This window comes from Lissotriton vulgaris, chromosome 5 (assembly GCF_964263255.1).
Source record: "Lissotriton vulgaris chromosome 5, aLisVul1.2, whole genome shotgun sequence".
Lineage (NCBI taxonomy): Eukaryota > Metazoa > Chordata > Amphibia > Caudata > Salamandridae > Lissotriton > Lissotriton vulgaris.
The window spans coordinates 401,500,438-401,518,917 of NC_141693.1; the positions used below are offsets into that span (position 1 = coordinate 401,500,438).

Consider the following 18,480-nt stretch of genomic DNA (forward strand, 5'->3'; position numbering starts at 1 on the left):
AAAGTCGCTTGTGTGTATGGGCATTGGGACTGCATAGTCCGCTTTTAGAACTGATGTCCTGTTTGGCTTTGCCCCAACATTGTACAGATGCTGCCAAAGGGTATGTGGAAGGTTTGCCTCCCAGCAGAGGGAAAGAAGACATTAAAAGAAAAATACTACACTTCTCTTGTTCGGATGCAGTGAAATAGTCACCACTTTTTGACCTCTGGGACAGAGTTTGACATTTTCAAGCAAATTGTTTAGCTTCTTGTCTTAATACAGAGAATGTGTACCTAAATCTCAAACCAAGATCTATATTTCACACATATTTTTGTTGTTATTATTTTCAGAGTCTCTGGAGTACTTGTTTGTTCTCCACCAGAAGTGGCTGCTGATATAGTGATCGATGCTTTAAGAGCCGGTAAGGAATATCAATGCACAATAGATAAATGTATTTATAACACTCCACATCCCCCTTTTTCCACTGAGGGTGGCTTTAATTCATGTCGTGGCTTATTACATTGCAAATTACAATCACAGCAAATCCTAAATATATGCATACACCCAATTAATATTGTGATTCTTGCATTTTAATAAAATTACCAACAATCCAACATGTTTTCTAAAAACGTGGGACATTCTTATCAAGCTAATATGAAAAACTATCTCTGGAATCATACATTTAAGCAATGTGATCCCTGATCAGCTCAAGTCATTTAAATCTCAATTCGTGAATAACAAGTTTAGTTTGCCCGATGGCCTAGTTCTGTTTTTCCTTCAATACTATGGTTGTCAAATTTCAAGGTTTCAGATCGATTGTAAAGTTGTGGAAGACATTATTTTCATAAATGTTTATTCTATGAATGCAACTTTAACTTCTATTGATAACATTTGTTTTCTGGAACTTAATACTCTCTGTATGTGAAGGGCACTGAGCAGGAAACGCCTGGGTGCATACTTGTGTTGTTGCAGGCTTGATTTTTTAAACGTACTTTAATTGTTGCCACAAGCCATTCACTCTGTGCCCAGGTCGGTATTGGCGAGAAGCTCAACAAAGCTTAGATTATAGAGTCATACCTCAGATGCCCAGATACTCAATAAGAAAGCAACTGGATTACTGAGAAGCTGCTCAATCAAAAGTCATGAGCAGAACAGAAACACGAAGGTCTTGTATCTAGAAGTAATTGGTTGAAGAATCCTTTTGCTGGTCAAGGGACATATACTGATGTCATGCAGGGCTTGATGGACTATCCTCGGGAACCATCATAGTTGGAGGATAATGAGCTGCTAGAGAGCTTTGTAAAGCCAAAAATCCAACTGAAAATGATTGGGTCTGAAAACATTTGTATCAAGAAAGTATTCATGTTTTGCTAACCGTTTAGAATAACTACTGGTCCTTTCGTGCTCTTTCTGCCATGTTACCGCAAGAAGAAACTAGGGATGTATGTCAGTACAAAGCAGTTGTTTTCAACGTGGTACTTTACATCGCAGATTTTACAACGCAAGTCGTTAGACCGACTTGCGTTGGAGGGTGCGGATTTTGGAATCTTATAATTTTATATTCCAACACCAGTACCCGTAACAGTAGGGAAGGTGTTGGAATATAAAATTACAAGATTCCTTATCCCACAGCGCCATCCAGCGCAAGTCGTAGTAACGACTTGCGTTGTAAAAGACACGTCGTAACAGCACTGCGGGGTAACAGCCGCGTTGTAAAGGATGTTCCCCAGAAACTAGTCACATAGTCCCTTGTTGTTTGTCACAATCAGTATAAGATAAATCTGTGCCTCTCATTACCTTTTCATTAGCTTCTTGTTTGACCTTCAGGTCGGGTTATGTTGAATCTAATAGGAGTGTAATGTTTGTCAAGCGGTTAGTAGTCTTCTATGTCCTTCCAATGTACAAAAAACATTTATATGTCTGTGTTTTTGTTTCAGTCACTCAACATCTTATTTTCCTTCCCCAATAGTGTATTATCTCAGGAACTCACATAAATTGCAATGTCAAGAAGTTTATTTTTAGCATCTGCTACAGATAGGTAAAGCTATCTGTTACTGAGCGCATATGTCATTCTTACAGAGGGTTATAGCATTTCATGGATGGTTACATAATTACAAGCTGGCCCCGATAATGAGTTGTGTAGAGCAAAATTAGTGTATGGAATTCTGCTCTGCATATCTATACGTGGGCCAGGGTTTCAGCACCCAGAAGATGCAGATATAGGACCCAATGTTATCAGCTAGATATTTCAGCTAGTAAAATCGCTTGAAAGAAAGGTCTCCATTGCAACCCAGATCCGTTCCAGGCCCTTCCTCTACCCACAGTCAAGGCCCAGGGAAGCTTGTAATGCTCCCTTATGTCCAGCGACCCCTTCCCTTCCTCCCTTATCCCCACTGCCCCGTACACAAGCTTACCACGTTCAGTGTACTAATTTGCCAAAAAAAGAACTGGGCAGGGACTTTTCTTTCTCAACCGATTCACATGTTACAGCAGAGACAGTCAACACATTTTGTTCATAACTATGGACTTCTTCAGGGCACATTCAATCAAATGATCAAAACCGTCCCATGATGGCAAAGTCTTAGATTCAGCTTACAATGGTCAAAATCGGTGTGCAGGAGATGGGACAGATCCACCTCGTATTGGATACCCAATTGTATTAAATCCTTTCATTTTCCACGCGCTGAAACTATTAGACTACATCCGAAGATCACCATAAAAAAAAATCAATGCATGGAAAATTAGAGACAATGGACGTTCTGATAGGTGTTGAGAGCCTCAAGCATAAGGGCTCGTCTTGCCCCACCAGGCGCAATGGAAGAAAGCTTTAACGTGAAACATCTGAGATAGAAAATAAATTGGAGGATCGACTATATTATGTATTAGAAATTGGGCCTTTCTTTCTTCAAAATTGTCATTGTTATGTTGTGCCTCTATCTTTAATTGAATCACGTTTAGTATACTGGCTGAAGAAAAACAGATTCATTTCGCTACTTGCTGTACGTTGTGGTGTAACTTGTAATTGTAGGAATTCTATTTGGAGATTCCAGCAGGTATTTAAAATTCTGATACCCCAAAATCTCCACATGGAATCCCACATTAACTTAATAGAAGGGTACTGGGTCGTTGACTTTACATTAAGGCTATCATGTGACAAATTGGTACCTACAATATCACATGTACAGAGTATTAATGGTTCGCTGTGCTCTACTTTGTATTACAGGCATATATTCAGTATGAAGCCAGATGCATTAGCATTTTCTAATAATTGTTTTAGGTTGTGATCACTTTATTTTCTTTTCTTTAGGCAAAGGAGTGCTTTGTGAGAAGCTCCCCAGTTTGGACAGACAGACAGCTGAAGTTTGCTTTGATGAAGCAGATAGAAGTGGAAAGCCATTAGTCTGTGGATTCTACAAGTAAGGCACAGTGTACCATCATTAAATGTTTTTACATTATTTCAATATATATTCCGTTAATAAAAAGTGTATAATTATTTTTCACTCCACCATGAACGCAACATTATTTTTTTTAATTCCATTGTGCTCAATAGACTTTTTTTATGATTTTGTTAAGGACTCCCTGAGCATATTTGCACCCTACTTCTGATGTACAATTTTCCAAACAAACACTGATCATCCAGTAAAATAATACAGTACAGTATTACAATATTGCCCATAGATGATTTTCTTTTTTGACTACCTGGTTTATGGACATTTACAGTGAAAGAGTCTAGCTAACTTAGTCTTTTCCACTGTAAGCTCTTATAAAGGATTGGGAGTGCTAACCACCATGTGCGCCTTTTAAGTTAAGGTCCACTGCTACACAGCTAGTGTAAGTGGCTCTGGGCTGATTGCACGTGTATATGTGTGCGCACACATGTACCGGCTGAGCATGTTAGACTACAGTGTAACTCAGGCCGTTATCTGTGCAAAGCTAGCCTTTCAGAGAGGAGACACTTCATGGATTGATACTGATCTGGTGAGGCCTTAAAATATGTGTAAGTATTGATAGAGCTAGTGTATACATCTCTAGTGCTTTGCTGAAGTTTATAGTGTGCTTAATGTATTATGCAATATGGATGAAATCTGCATCAAAGTACAGTTTTGTCGTAGTCAGGCTGAGATACTCTGTTGAAGCACCAAAAGTGTGGTAAATCAGCATACCAAATGCACATCTTAGTTTCCACATATCTGCAGTCCCTGTGGCACTTCAGGATTTGTAATTGTTTTCTGACTCAGTTCCTAATGAGATCACCAGGCTGGGCCACGTTAATTATTCTTCTGGCCAGCTGGAGGCTCACAGGCCTATTACACCATTAGGCTAGTCAGTAATTAGCCCTGCTTCTCCTAAAGGAGAGGGTGAGGACGAATCTCTACTTGCTAATTACTTTTCCCATTGGTCCTGGCCAGGGAAGGCTCAATCTCACAGAAGCAAAACAGAGTATCCAGACTTCTGGAGCGATTCACAAGATCGGCTGCGTTTTGAGTTATGGATGGAAAGTACCTAGCAACTGTAGAGTTAGGGGTAGGGCTTAGGCTCTCAGAGAAAGTCTCTGAACAGATCATTTGATGACCCCATCTCAGAAATAACCAAAATGCTGGGCAGATATGAAGTGATGATGTGTTACCTTGGGACTGAACAGAGATGCCTAGCTTCAGGAACTTTCCACCCCACCACATAAACTCCTGCGCTAGAGAGATACGTTTGAAAACAGTCTAGTCCTGGGGCAAGCGATGCTGGAGTAATGCCCAGCTGGAAGAAAGAATATACCTGACCCCTACTGCAAAGATGGACTCAAGAACATCTGATTCCAGTTGGCGCCCAGGGAGTAGGGTTTGGTTCTATAAGGCCAGTGAAGCTGGCCTCCCTACACCCTCTGGCGAACAATACAGGGATGGATCTTTTGTAAGGACTGGTCTTGCAGGTGTGTAACCTTCCAGAAGGAGGATGCTTTCAACTTCTGCTGACACACAGTTGCCCTTCTAGTGGCCAGGAAGCCATAAGAGCTGGTGAGTACAGGCAGACAGGGCACTTTGCCTTGAGGGCCCTAGAGGCAAAGCCATGAAAGACCCTGGTGAGAGGTGACTGGGGCAAGACAGGACCTGTGGCAGGAGGGAGCACAGAAAGAGCAACATCCTACAGTAATGTAAACATTACGCGGCCAGGAGGCCTAATAAACTACTCCTGGTGGCTAGGGCTAGTCACTAGGAGTAAAACAACACCAAGGTAGTCAAAAACTGCTCAACAGGGGCAGAGAAAGCAAAGAAAAAAAGAATAGTGGTCCCCGGGGGGACTACTTTTGCTAGGGACGTCGCTCACCCTGCTTTCCGAAAGCTTGAAGGCGTGAGATGACTACAACAAGCTCAGTCTCACCTCATAGACCTAAAGCAAAGGAATCCATAAGTCATTTACAGGCGGAGCATCTTAGGCTCACCCAATACCATCAACCAGTTTCAAAACTGCATTAAACAACCTGACCCACAAAGTCCTATGTAGAGGGCAAGAATTCAATTGCATAACAAAACCACTCCTACCAAATAATAAAATCGGGCACCTCTCTAAAGTCACAATCTTACTTTGACTATAGAATTTCAAAAAACGTAAAAAGTTTTTTCATAAGACATGGGTTCGGCATTCACTCCACATTATCCAGCTTTCTACATTAGCAGAAAATAAATGACATCCTATATTGCAGACCCTGTGGTACCGCAAAAGAATCACTACTTCATGTTTTATGCATCTGCCCAGTACTTTTAAAGGAACAGGGACTGTTGCTCCACCCACTGTTCAGTCAACTCCTAGTTCAGACATTTAGGCAAGTGTTGTGGAGGGGGTGAATCCTGTAAACCAAAGACTAAATGCAAATTTTATAAAATGTATACTCATCTTTGGGACTAAAGTTGGCCAACTGGACCGCGCACGCATCAAACTTAGTTCCGTTAGCACATCACTGGATTCTTAACTCTGGCAATCTCCGTTTGTTAGTGCAGGATGTGGAACAAACTCCCTATTGACCTCAGATACAACCCCTCCTTACCTTGCTTCAAAAAGGACCCGAAACCCCTGCTCCTCAACCAATACTTTACAGACCAAGTCAACCAACCTAGGTATCAATAACCTAATGGACTCCCCTCTCACTTTGACCTTCAAGGATGGTGGTTATCTGACTGTTTCAACTACCTGCGTTTTTTTCTCCCCCTTCACAGTATTATGTCTTTGCTTATATCTTTATGCATCCTCATGGCCTGCGATGTAATGCAATTTTTTCTTTTCCTTTGTGTATGTAAAGTGCTCTGATACCCACGGGTTTAGCTAGCGCTATATAGAACTTTATAAATAAATACAAATAAATAAATAAATTGTGAAATAGACGTTGAAACTCAATAATTGAAAATATCATAAGGGCACTCCTTCACTGCGGTTTATATTGTAGTTGAACTTTTAGCATATCTGGATCTAAGTTAACTATTTAATAATCATGGAAATAGATTCCTACTGACTTGCACTGATTTATATCACTATTTATCTCATTGATTATTCTTTTTTATGCATGTGAAGGCCTTTATTGACTCTGCATGTTTTATAATAAAACTAAACTTGTTTTCCAAAAACTCCATGGGAGAAAAGAAATGGATGTAGGGAGGGTCAGCGTGCATGCTCACACCTCTCTTTTTTCTCTGGACTGTCCCCAAGGAACTTCGTGCCCCCAGGGAATGATGCAATGCAAAGATAAGAAAAATAATGACTAGTGCCACCAGGTTCAGACCTCCTCTGTTCCTGGACACCATCTCCCTGGGGACCAAAGGATGGTACAGGCCAAATAGCCGTGAAGTATGCTGGGTACTTCCCCCGCTCTCCTTGCCAGTGTCTGGGGGAGGCAGGCTTGCCCAACCCAAATACTGCCTCCTGCTCTTTTTTTACCCTACTAAAGCCACTCGTTAGCTTTGCCAATGCTTGTTCGATGTTAGTAGTGTGCATGGACTTCATTAAGCCTAGTCCAGGGATAATCTAATATAATGAGTCTTCTAATTTGTGAAAGCTTTTGACTCAGAGAAACACTGTTCAGTGTCCTTTACCTGTTAATTCTTGAGGTTCTTGATTCGTGAGCAGTACTTGTAACTGTTCTTGCGTCTGCTCTGTGTCTCTAACAGGCGTTTTGACCCAGCCTTGCAGTTCTTACGCAAGAAAGTCCACGACAACCGAGCGCTGGGGCAGATTCATCGAATATCCACAGTCAGTCATATATTTCCAGCAGCTTCTGTTACATCTCTGAAAAAGTCAGGTACGTAATTTTGGAGTTGCTCCAAACTTTTGGGCTCTTTAGGTGATAAATCATGAGAGCTGGGCAGACAGTGATTGTATTCTTGCTGTGAGTTCATACAACTTACTATTAATGCATTTAGTGTTACCTTAAATAAATTAAGCCAAATCCCCGGCTGTGGTGCTCTACAAGGCGCAAGCCCTTGATGCAGCCGTGTACGACACCGGAATTGTGGTGCAACTGCTGAAAGCTTGATACACTTAGAAGGGGGAGATTACTTCAGAAGATCACTCTTGAAACTTCCAGAAAGTGCACAATTGATTCCACTAAGACTTCGTTTAAATTTAAAATCGATTACTAATATAGATAACCTAAAGCCACCCCTTTACAGGATTCCTTTAAGGACCATATGGAAAAACGAGCCTTATAGAGCACGCCTTTGCAATATATTAAGTGATCCTTTGTCTCATACAATCCCTTGGCTGGGTTATATAAAGAATTGGCTGGGTAGGCTAGGCTTGAGTGAGTCTTGGCTATATTCCACCTCAGTCCGGGGAAGTGCACCGATAATTATAACGTGTATGTGTTAAGACGCACGTTGTACCGTACCATCATCTCGGCCATTGTATTCCTTTAGGCCAATTCATGGTCACGGTTATTGATTGTCCGTGTCAATGTGCTGCTCAACAGACTGGAATTTATGAACAGTTACCACTCGACACTGCGCCAAAGGCAAGCCTATCTTCATGTGTTTGTTCAGAGTCCAGTTGGTGGGAGAAGCTTTTTTCCAAGCACCAAAGTTTATCAAACTACATATATATCTACTCAGTAAGCGGCCTTAGACAACTGTGTTTTTCTAGGAATTTGGAGTGATGATTGAGACTTGCCCTCCTCTAAGCTTCATTGCCAATCAACTGAGCTATGCAGTGCATTAACCATTCCGACATACTCTAATTGGAATGCTGCTAAGGCTGTTCTGTCCATTAATCAATATGCGTTTCTACGAATAGAATATAACTTGGAGTTGTTCTTTATAAGCAAAACTTTGCTTCAAGAATTCTCCAGTCATAGCTAAAATATTCCAAATATTCGGGCAGGTCTCAGGCTTCTCAATTAATTGGGGGAAATCGCTCCTGTCCCCAATGGGGTGATGCAGGCAGATAGACCAGTTACCACAAGCGCTAAGAGTGGAAAACCTAATATTTAAGTACCTGGGAATGTAGATTATGAGAGATGCTTACTCTAATGCCCGGCCCAACCTCGACCAGTTATTACAAAACCTTGAACGTGACGTCAAACGTTGGAGTACTCTACCCATATTGTTGTTTGGCTGGGCAGCCATGTTTAAATTGATTGCCCTAAATGAAAGTGTTGAGAGTAGGAGCATCTATCCTCGAGGCTGAGCGCCAAATTAACAATGAAAACAAGTTTCTTATCAAAAGTTCATGTGTTTTATTCACTTCATGAATGTGTTCCAATGCTCTGTAAAAACAGCAAGAAATTCTTGGAGAAATGGTATCAAATATTAAACAAATGCTCTCTGGATCTTATTTTACTGATTGTTGAGGAACTATCAAAGGTGCTCTTAGAGCTTGAAGAAGAAATTAAAACTTTAAAGGAAGAGTTGAATAAAATTCCTGACCTCGAAAAAACTTTAGAAGACATTAATCAGAAATTAGATCGCTATGCCAAGGAAGTCAACGAAAGAAAAGTACGCAAGTACCGACGCGACACTTTGGACTATAAGCTTGAAGAAGTGTACTCCTGGGCGGAGATCTATAATCAAAAGAAATGGCAAACATAACCTCAGAACAAAAAACCAGATACTACATCTTCGCAAGAAAGCGTTGTATCGGATTCTGACATTTCACAAAGCAGACCACCAGTTAGCATGACTACGAAACAGATCGTGAAGCCCTCCACCAGTCAAACGCCCGCTCAACAAATGTCTTTTTTAGACATAAGTCCGGCAGCAAATGCACCTCCGACAACAAGCCAAGGGAAAGAAGGGCAAAAAGAAAAAGAAAAAGAAACAGAAGAGGAAGTGGCCCGAAGGACACGGAGTCAAGTACAGAAAATGACCTAGTCATTAACATTTCATCCAAACAGTTAACCAAGACTCAGATGTTACTGTTGAACAAAGGAACGACGTTCGTACCTACTTATAGATCTAATGCTGGTGAAACAGAAATTGCGCTTTTAAAATGTTTCTGCAATTTGAAATTGAGGTACTTTTTTAAAGACATCAACCAAACACAAGCACCTGAACCATGGGATCATGATTTCAAACCGCCCAGTACATTTTGTGCACCTATAACACACAAAACTATAGAAACATTCGAAAGAGCTGTAATGTCTGAAATTCAGAAAATTTCTTTCAACAAACCCAAGAAAAACAACCTAACCATCAAAGAATGGAACACGCTTAAAAATTTGAGCCAAAATAAAAGTCTTACCTTCCAAAAAGCAGATAAGGGCGGCGCTCTTATAGTGATGGACACTGAATTTTACAATATGAGCGTCAATAACCATGTCTTCAACCAGGATATTTACCTACCATTACCAGGAGATCCAACACAAGAATATCAGAAAGTTTTACAACTAATATTGGATCACGCACTCACGATGAAATGGATCAGTCAAAAAACTCATGCATTTTTTCATTTGAAATATCCTAGAAGACCGCAACTATATATGTTGCCCAAGATCCACAAGGATCCTATCAACCCGCCATTCAGACCCATCGTCTTGGCCTGTGGATCCATCTCGGAACCCATAGGGAAATTCATCGATAAATTTTTACAACCACTTGTTCAAAGCAGTGAAACATACATAAAGGACACCACAGCCTTTTTAAACATGTTGCAAAGTGCTAAACTGCAACATGGGGATACTCATTGGCTATGTACGATTGATGTGATCGCGTTATATACTTCTATTCCACACAAAGAAGGCATCGAAGCGCTCGAATGGAGCCTACTAAACAGCAACTTGGAAGAGTACCAAAAAATCTTGATTTTAGAATTAATGCAATTCGCAATATACCATAGTTATTTCGAATGGAATGGTCAATTCTTCAATCAATCAAATGGCACTTCAATGGGCTTTGGGGAGGCCCCCTCATACGCGAACATTTTCATGCAAAAGTTTGAGAGAGACTACATTTTGAGCAATCAAATATGGACAGAAGGTCTAATAATGTTCAAGCGTTTCATCGACGATATCTTTCTTATTTGGCGAGGATCAAAAGAATGACTTGAAAAAAACATTGAGAAACTTAACTCTCACAATGAAAGGATAAAATTCACACATACCATTTCTATTGAAACCATAGCATTTTTGGATGTACAAATCACATTAGTCAACAATGAAATCAGCACGAAAGTTTTTCATAAACCCACAGATAGAAACGCGAGCCTTCTATTTCAAAGTTTCCATCCTGAAGCTCTCAAGAAACACTTGCCAACTTCACAATACATCAGACTCAAGAGAATGACATCAAATGAAGACGACGCAAACATGTCAATCAAACAACAAACAGAGAAGTACGTACAAAGAGGTTATCCCACAGACATCTTACAAAATGCTTTATCTAAAGTGGATAAAATGAAGAGAATCGATTTATTGACACCTAAGGCTAGACAATCAGAACAGAAAACTGTCTGTGTATTGAAATATTCATCGGACTCGAACAAAATCAAACGGATTATAAACAAACATTGGCATTTGATTCAAACTGAACCTGATCTCAACAACTTATATAATGATAAAATCACGTTTGCTTTTCAAAGATCTAAAAATATCAAAGAACTACTCAATACTCCTCCTAAGGAGAAAAAAACATGGAAAGGGATGTCCAAATGTTTAAATTGTATCCACTGCAACAATGTGATGATGGGTAAAACTTTCATGCATCCAACTAAAGGCTTTCCTATAGAATTGCATCATTCTAGCACATGTGACACTGCCAATTGCATATATTTGATCAAATGCCCATGTGGCAAAATTTACATTGGGCAAACGGAACGCAAAATCAAAGTCCGCATCACGGAACATAAGAGTAACATTAGACTTGGAAATATGAAATCGTCTTTATCCAGCCACTGGAAAGAAATGGGCCATCAAATTTCCCAACTTAAATTCATGGTTATCGAGACGATCCCACAACGCCCCGACCTGGATCCAGTCAAACAGAGACTAAGAGCTGAATTTTACTGGATAAAAATATTACACTCAAGCCACCCTATTGGTTTGAATGATCGGATTGAACACTCGTGTTTTTTCAAACACTGTGATCTTTGACATTGACTTCTGCAATTATTCTGGTCCCCATCATTGTTTTACATATGTGTATATTTTTCGTATGCATTTAGCTCATATAATGTTTATTTAACATTGCATCATTTTTTATGTCAAGTTTGTGTATTTTCAGTGCCTTGCACTTTATTATTACGATTGATAATGTCCATCAAGCACAGTGTTACACGGCCCGTTGTTTTGAAGCCATCGCACTCAGAACATGTGATTCGATGCTCGCGCCGTGATTGGTCACGAACGCGATCACAAGATATATGTTCCACCAATGATTGCTATTGTTGTAACCCTGTGGTTAACCGACAGAACACGCTGAGACGCGAACGCGTCCTGTCATTCGTAAGTTATGATTTTGTGTATAACTCCGTTGTGTGATAGTTGACACGTACAGTGGCATGGTGAACTTTTTAATTACAGCGTTCGAGTGGCATCATTCAGATATAGAGAGTGTTGTTTACCTGGTGGCGTTTACATTTCTGACTTAGATGGCACTTTCATTCTTTTCTATCTTTCCGTATTAGGAGTTAGATAACTAATTTTTTGTTGCAATATTTTCGTCACATGTCAATTTTGAGTGATTAATTTGGTCCTGTTTGCTCCCTTTGTACAGACCCCTGACGAAGGGTCATGTTCTTGAAGACCCGAAATGCATTGGGTGTAAAGAAAGATTGAGAAAATGTTTAAGGAAGTATCTACATAAGAATTGAATTATGGCAACAAGGATACTTATACAGTCGAATTGAATTGAACTATTGGAACACATTCATGAAGAAGTGAATAAAACACATGAACTTTTGATAAGAAACTTGTTTTCATCGTTAATTTGGCGCTCAGCCTCGAGGATAGGTGCTCCTACCCTCAACACTTTCATTTTGATCAAAAGGCACGCTTTGACGACGTGCGACGACTAGAGCGCCACTCCATGAACTTAATTAATTCAGTGGTATAAATCATTGAACTCTTGAGTGCACTGGGATAACACTTTATTCATTAAATTGGTTGCCCTACCACAATTGGTGTATGTTTTACAGAACTGCCCATACAAATTGCCCAATGCGTTCTTTCCCTGTGTTGATAGCTTGCTGAGAAACTGCTTTGGGTTGGAGGGCAACCACGCATTTTCATACGGACACTACCGCGAGCCAAATAAACGGCGGTATAGCATTGCCAAATCCCCGAAAGAATTATGAGGCAGCACAGGTCGCAATAGTTAATAACTGGGTGTACTCAGACAGGGATGACCCGGCAGTGCAGGTAGGCAGATGGGGAATGGGTCCTAAAACGTTTATGCATGTGCTATACGGTGCTGGCCACGAAGCCTGGGCATTTCAGGATACGGTCATGGTGAGCGATATGTGAAATGGCCTTTTGAGGGAGAAGGTATTGGATAAGAGATTGACCCAGAGCACACCACTTTGGGAAGGAACTAGACTGAAGCATGTAGCCGCACTGCGGGGGTTCTTGGGGTGGGACAGGATAGGCCTCAGCACACTAGCCGATGTATGGGACACCAACGGAGTGGTTCCATTCGTACATCTCCAGAAGTAGTATGAGATGCCACCCACGCAGTGGTTCAAATGTAGGCAACTTAGACATGCTCTGTCCAACAGAATTGACTTGGATGAAGAAATCAGGGAAGAATCCCCTTTAGAAAGGAGATTGCTCAAGGGGCAGGTTCAACACAAATTGATATCTCTGACCTATGGCACACTGATGTGTAACACTCAGAGCCCATTGACACGCCTCAAGGCTAAGTTGGAAGGGTACCTGGGGGAAATAGATGAGGACTGGCAGGAGGCATTGAACTTCCTTGCAGAAGGGATCGTTAAAGCTAGCTTTAAACTGATTCAACTCAAGGTACTAAATAGGATGTACTACACTTGGATACTACTTCGTCAGGTAGGGAAGACCTCGAATCCCCTATGCCTTAGGAAATGGGTGCATTTTTCCACACCTGGTGGGACTGTCCAGCGAAACACCCAACAGGCGAGGACACGCACGTGGGATTGGGACACAATTTAGAATGAGAACATGAACAGAACAACCCTGTAGTTGAATGGAATAGACGGGAATTACGGGAGGAGCAAGCATCACATGGTAAGAAAATGATTCTATGTAAATTGTGGTGTAAATACGCTCTTGAATGTTATGTTTTAGAAAGAAGAAAACAATAAAAATAAAAGAATTCTATAGTCCACATTTAATTGGCAATTTTGCAAGGTACATAAAACCATCATCATAATTGATATGGCATCCAAGAAGAAGGAGCTACCGTAATATGTAAAGAGCAGCCCAGCTGTTTGGTGCACCTCAGTTTGGATGGTCAGAATTAATCAATCCCGTGCTCAGCCTTGCATGACAACAACTTAATTAAATGTGGTGCAAGTTCCTGCCTTTTTCATTTCACCAGAACAAGGATTTTCTGATCTCTCGACCAACGTGAGCAAAACGCAACTGTGGAAAGACGTTCTAATGCTATGTACTTGTATAGCAGTCTTTAACTAATTAATATAGGGCTATGTGATTCTAATTAAGGATGAACTAGCATAACATGTAATTAGCTCAAGTACAATGACAACTTAAATGTGTTCTCTTGTGAAGCTTTAGCAAAAAACACTGTTCCACATCTGATTTTGTGCATTCGGCTGTAGAAACAATTCACAATGATATAGTGAGTCACATCACAACATTGGGGAAAGTACTTTACTCAGTTGTACCCAATTTTAAATTAACTTTTGAATTCATCTTAGGTCATGTATTAACATGGAGGAATGTAAAAAACATATTTCATAGCATTTTAAACCCAATGAACGTATAGTAGGGTCTAATATAGTTAGACTCGTAAGAGACACCAACCCTACTAACCTCGGGTCGAAACGTAGACCACTACCCCATTGCCCCCTTCTAATACAAGTGTGATTTGTAACGCTGATTATAGTAGTATGGGTATGTAAATAAATGTAACATATGATGTATTCTTATCTGGCTCACCTGTGAAGCCAGCTGTAATTATGCTCCGTTTATCGAGAATGTATGTTTGACTCTGTCACATTCCTTTATCTTCACTACTTCCAACCACTTCACTACCTTTCCCCCATCCTACCATTGGGCACTATAATATTTGAAAAATACTTATTCAAATGCAATGTACAGTAAGTTGTTCGTAACACTATGTGATTAAATAATATGGTGTTCTCAAATGAAAAATAGAGTATTTTTGCATATTTTCAAAAATGTGTCCTTCTGCTCTGGGACCACCTTCTTTCTATACCAATTAACAACCAGGTCCCAGTGACTTCTTGGGTTGACCCTTTTTCTTGTACTAAAGGGTGAATTGGCAGCCTTAGTCCTTTTGGATTTAACGGCTGCTTTTGAATCCATTGACCATGACATACTAATGAACTGTCTAGAATGTATTGACGCTGGCAATCTGGCCATTCAATGATTCCTCTCCTTCCTGGTGGGCCGGACTTGAGTGTTAGCTTAGGAAACCTCAGACGCCTGTATGTGGGGTACCTCAGGGTAAATTCTCTCACCCCTACTTAACATTTACATGGCCTGCTTGTTGACTAGCCTGGGGTTTGTCATACGTGTATGTCGACAACATCCAACTTATCTTCAGCCTCACTTTAGCCAGCATATTAGGTAGCATGGGGTGCTGTTGTATATGTATGTCAATGACATCCTAGTTATCTTCAACCTCAGTCTTCTGGATCAGCCACTCCTCCGGATCAGCTATGCTTAAATCAAACTTTTACCATCATCCACCAATGGATAAGCACACATTTGTTGAAAACGTATTCCATCCAAGACGGAACTTCAAAAATAAATATTGCAAGCCTTTTCTCGCTGCCTAACCTTCCATTATGAAGACTTCACTCAACTGGCTGTCAAGGGTAAACATCTGGGGATAGTGTTAGACTAGCAGTTCACAATGGATCTGCAGGCCACCTACACAGCAATTGAAGATGTTGAAGAAAATGTTCTGGATTCTGGATTACTGTCCCCATCAGGGGCAAAACACAGACTCCTGCTCCAGCGGTACAGCCCCCATCCCCGTTCAGCCTAATACCTATTAATATTTGTGAGTTATTAAAGACTCCTGGGGTCATTATCATATTCTGCAAGGGTGCCCCATCATTTTGCATTATGCCATTGGCCACAATAGAACGATCATCCAAGCCCTACTCTTAGCCCATCTTGACTATGGGAACGCTGTAACTTGGGTGCCTCTAAAATTGTTTGAAAGTACAGAATGCTACTACTTGCCTTATTGCCAACACCCACTAACACATTTCACCAGTATTAGTAAGCTTTCACTGGCTACCCGAAGAGCCGTGCCTGACCATTATGCACCGCATTATTCATGGCAACACATCACACTTCTGGAAAAATAGGTTCTCCCTCTACCTCCCTCCATGCCATCTAAGTTCTAGAGGACAATTTATCTCCACCATTCCAAGAGCATACAAGGTGACCGCTGACGACAATGTTTTTTCATACTCTGCTGCCAAACTGCTTAATGATCTCCCTGAGTTTTTGAGGTGCACACCACATCTTTCAATCTTCTGTTAGGCTCTGAAAACTTTCATTTCTCTGGCCTAATGGCCTTCCTACATTGCTTTTCTTTCCCACCATTGCTTTTTATCTGCTTTGTTATTTTACTGGTGGCATGAAGCTTTAGCGTAAGTGCGCTCTATAAATAAATAAAGAACCTGGAATATGCTTCCCAGTTAAAGATTAATTTGCTTGGTCCACCGAGAGATGGGAAAGATCAGTTATCCAATGTGTGATCTTTGTCTTTTTCTCACACAATTTTTTTTTTGTTACTCTTTTTATTAACCTTTTCAGATATAGATACCAAAACGTAACACAAACATGGTAGGATCTTACTGATCTATCTTCCCATTAGCTCTGACAATATTTCAATTGCGTTATAATTCTCTCTCCTTCTCCCCATCCTCCCTCCACACACAAGGAGACACATCTCCTCAACTGGGTATGAAAACAACCAATCCTGTTTCTCGGTCACCCAGCATTGTATATTATTATTGCCACAACCCACTCTGGATGGCCTCTTCATCGCAGGGGCCCAGAATCGCAATTCATTCTCAAAGCCCGCAGAGTCCTTGGACGAGAAAAGGATGGCACATTGGTTTTCAAAGCAATAGCGGTTTCCACATTGCTTCAAATCTTTTCTGCATGTTACTCTGGTCATGAGTAAGCATTTCCATTGCCATGAGCAACCAACGTCTTCTGGACTATTGTGCAATATCTTGCACTTGTAGTTTCTTCCAGTTGGCTGCTAGTTCCTGTTTTGCTGTCAATAGCACATTTGAGGCAGCTGTCATTTCATTTCATAAAGCTTTATTCGAAGCATTTAAAAAACATGTCCATAAAAGCACAAATAATACAGACATTTCATACAATTTCATAGAAGAAAACAAAAATATAAAAATATTGAATTATTGATTAGAGACAATATATATACATTATCGATCAAAGAAAAAGGGGATACGCATATTACAAAATATCCAGAGGGGGATGGAATAAATATTTAAAATGTACATAACATTTTTAAAAACACATACTTTTCCTGGCGCTAATCGCTTTGAGTAAAAAAGATGCAGTAAAAAAGCAAATGTCCGGATGATTCAGATTAAAAATCAATTTCATAGCCTCTGTAGTGTCTCTCACTCCAAATCTAATGAATAATGGCTTCAAGTAGAATTTCCGTAACTCAATGTACAAATCACATGTTAACAAAAAGTGCTTAGTGCTTTGTTCAGTCTTATTGTCACATTTACAGGGACCAACAGGGCGCAATTTAATGTTAGGCCACGCGACCAGATAATGTACTATACCCATCCTCATTCTGGTCAGTACAAACTGGTGCGAGGTTCTTGTCACCTGTGATAGATATGGTCTGAAACCAGTAAATTCATTCAAGCTATTGTATAGTACACAAGTAGTTAATTTAGAGTCCTCTAAGTGATGCCTTTCATTACAATGATTTAAAAATATTGTTTTCACATCAGATTTGGGAATTTCCGAAAGCCTGTAGGGGTCCATTAACACATTGATTCCAAATAAATTTTGTACACAATCAATAATGTAACTGATCCCAGGGATCTTCAAGTGTTGGTCCAGTAAAAGGCAGTCCTTAATAATTGCTCTGTTCAGTGTGGTACCATCACTGAGCCAGATCGAGCGCCACAGTAGTATGGGCCTTAACATGATCAGATCGTTTAAGGCTTGGATCCCTGTTTCATTGTGAACCAAGGAGTTGGAAGTAGACTTGGGTAAGCATAGGAGCTTTTTCAGGAAGAGGTTCTCCTCTACCTGTAAGCTCTTGGCAGATGACACCCCCCAGACTCCTGCCCCGTAAAGGGCAGCAGAAAGACATTTTGCTTGGTAAATATTTAACATGTCTTTAATACGTCTATTCCCCAATTTCTTGGCAAACAGAAAGACCCCATTGGCGCTCCTGATCATCTTAGTTCTGACCACCTTATGTTCAGTGGCCCAGCTCCCATTGTGAGAAAAGGTAATTCCCAAATAGCAAAAGTTATCAACTTTTTTCACTGTTTCACCATCAATAACATAGTGGGTTTTCCCTTTTCTTTTAACTTTTCCAGAACTGCATTCCATTACAAAAGTCTTAGCCTCATTAATCACCAGTTTCCTATTCTTAATGAAGGATACAAAACAATCCATTAAGCGTTGGAGGCCCAAGGGTGTCCTAGACAGTAACACTGCGTCATCCGCATAGAGTAATACTGGTATGTTAAAGTTATTAACTCTAGGGGCATCTGCAGCGACTGCTTGCAGGGCAGATTCAACCTCATTAATAAAAAGGGTAAAAAGCAGGGGCGCAAGAACGCACCCCTGTCTGATGCCCCTTCCTATCCCAAACTTAGTGGAGC

At 40.5% G+C, this 18,480-nt stretch overlaps 1 protein-coding gene across 1 annotated transcript in view; it reads left to right on the forward strand.

Annotated features, from left to right (window-relative positions):
• Positions 1-18,480, forward strand: part of LOC147710960 (uncharacterized) — a 217,021-nt gene that overhangs the window by 163,027 nt on the left and 35,514 nt on the right. Inside the window, exons 4-6 of the mRNA XM_086921746.1 lie at positions 330-400; positions 3,287-3,395; positions 7,131-7,261. Of these exons, the coding sequence (XP_086777872.1) occupies positions 330-400; positions 3,287-3,395; positions 7,131-7,261 (311 nt within the window). The remainder of the gene's footprint in view (positions 1-329; positions 401-3,286; positions 3,396-7,130; positions 7,262-18,480) is intronic.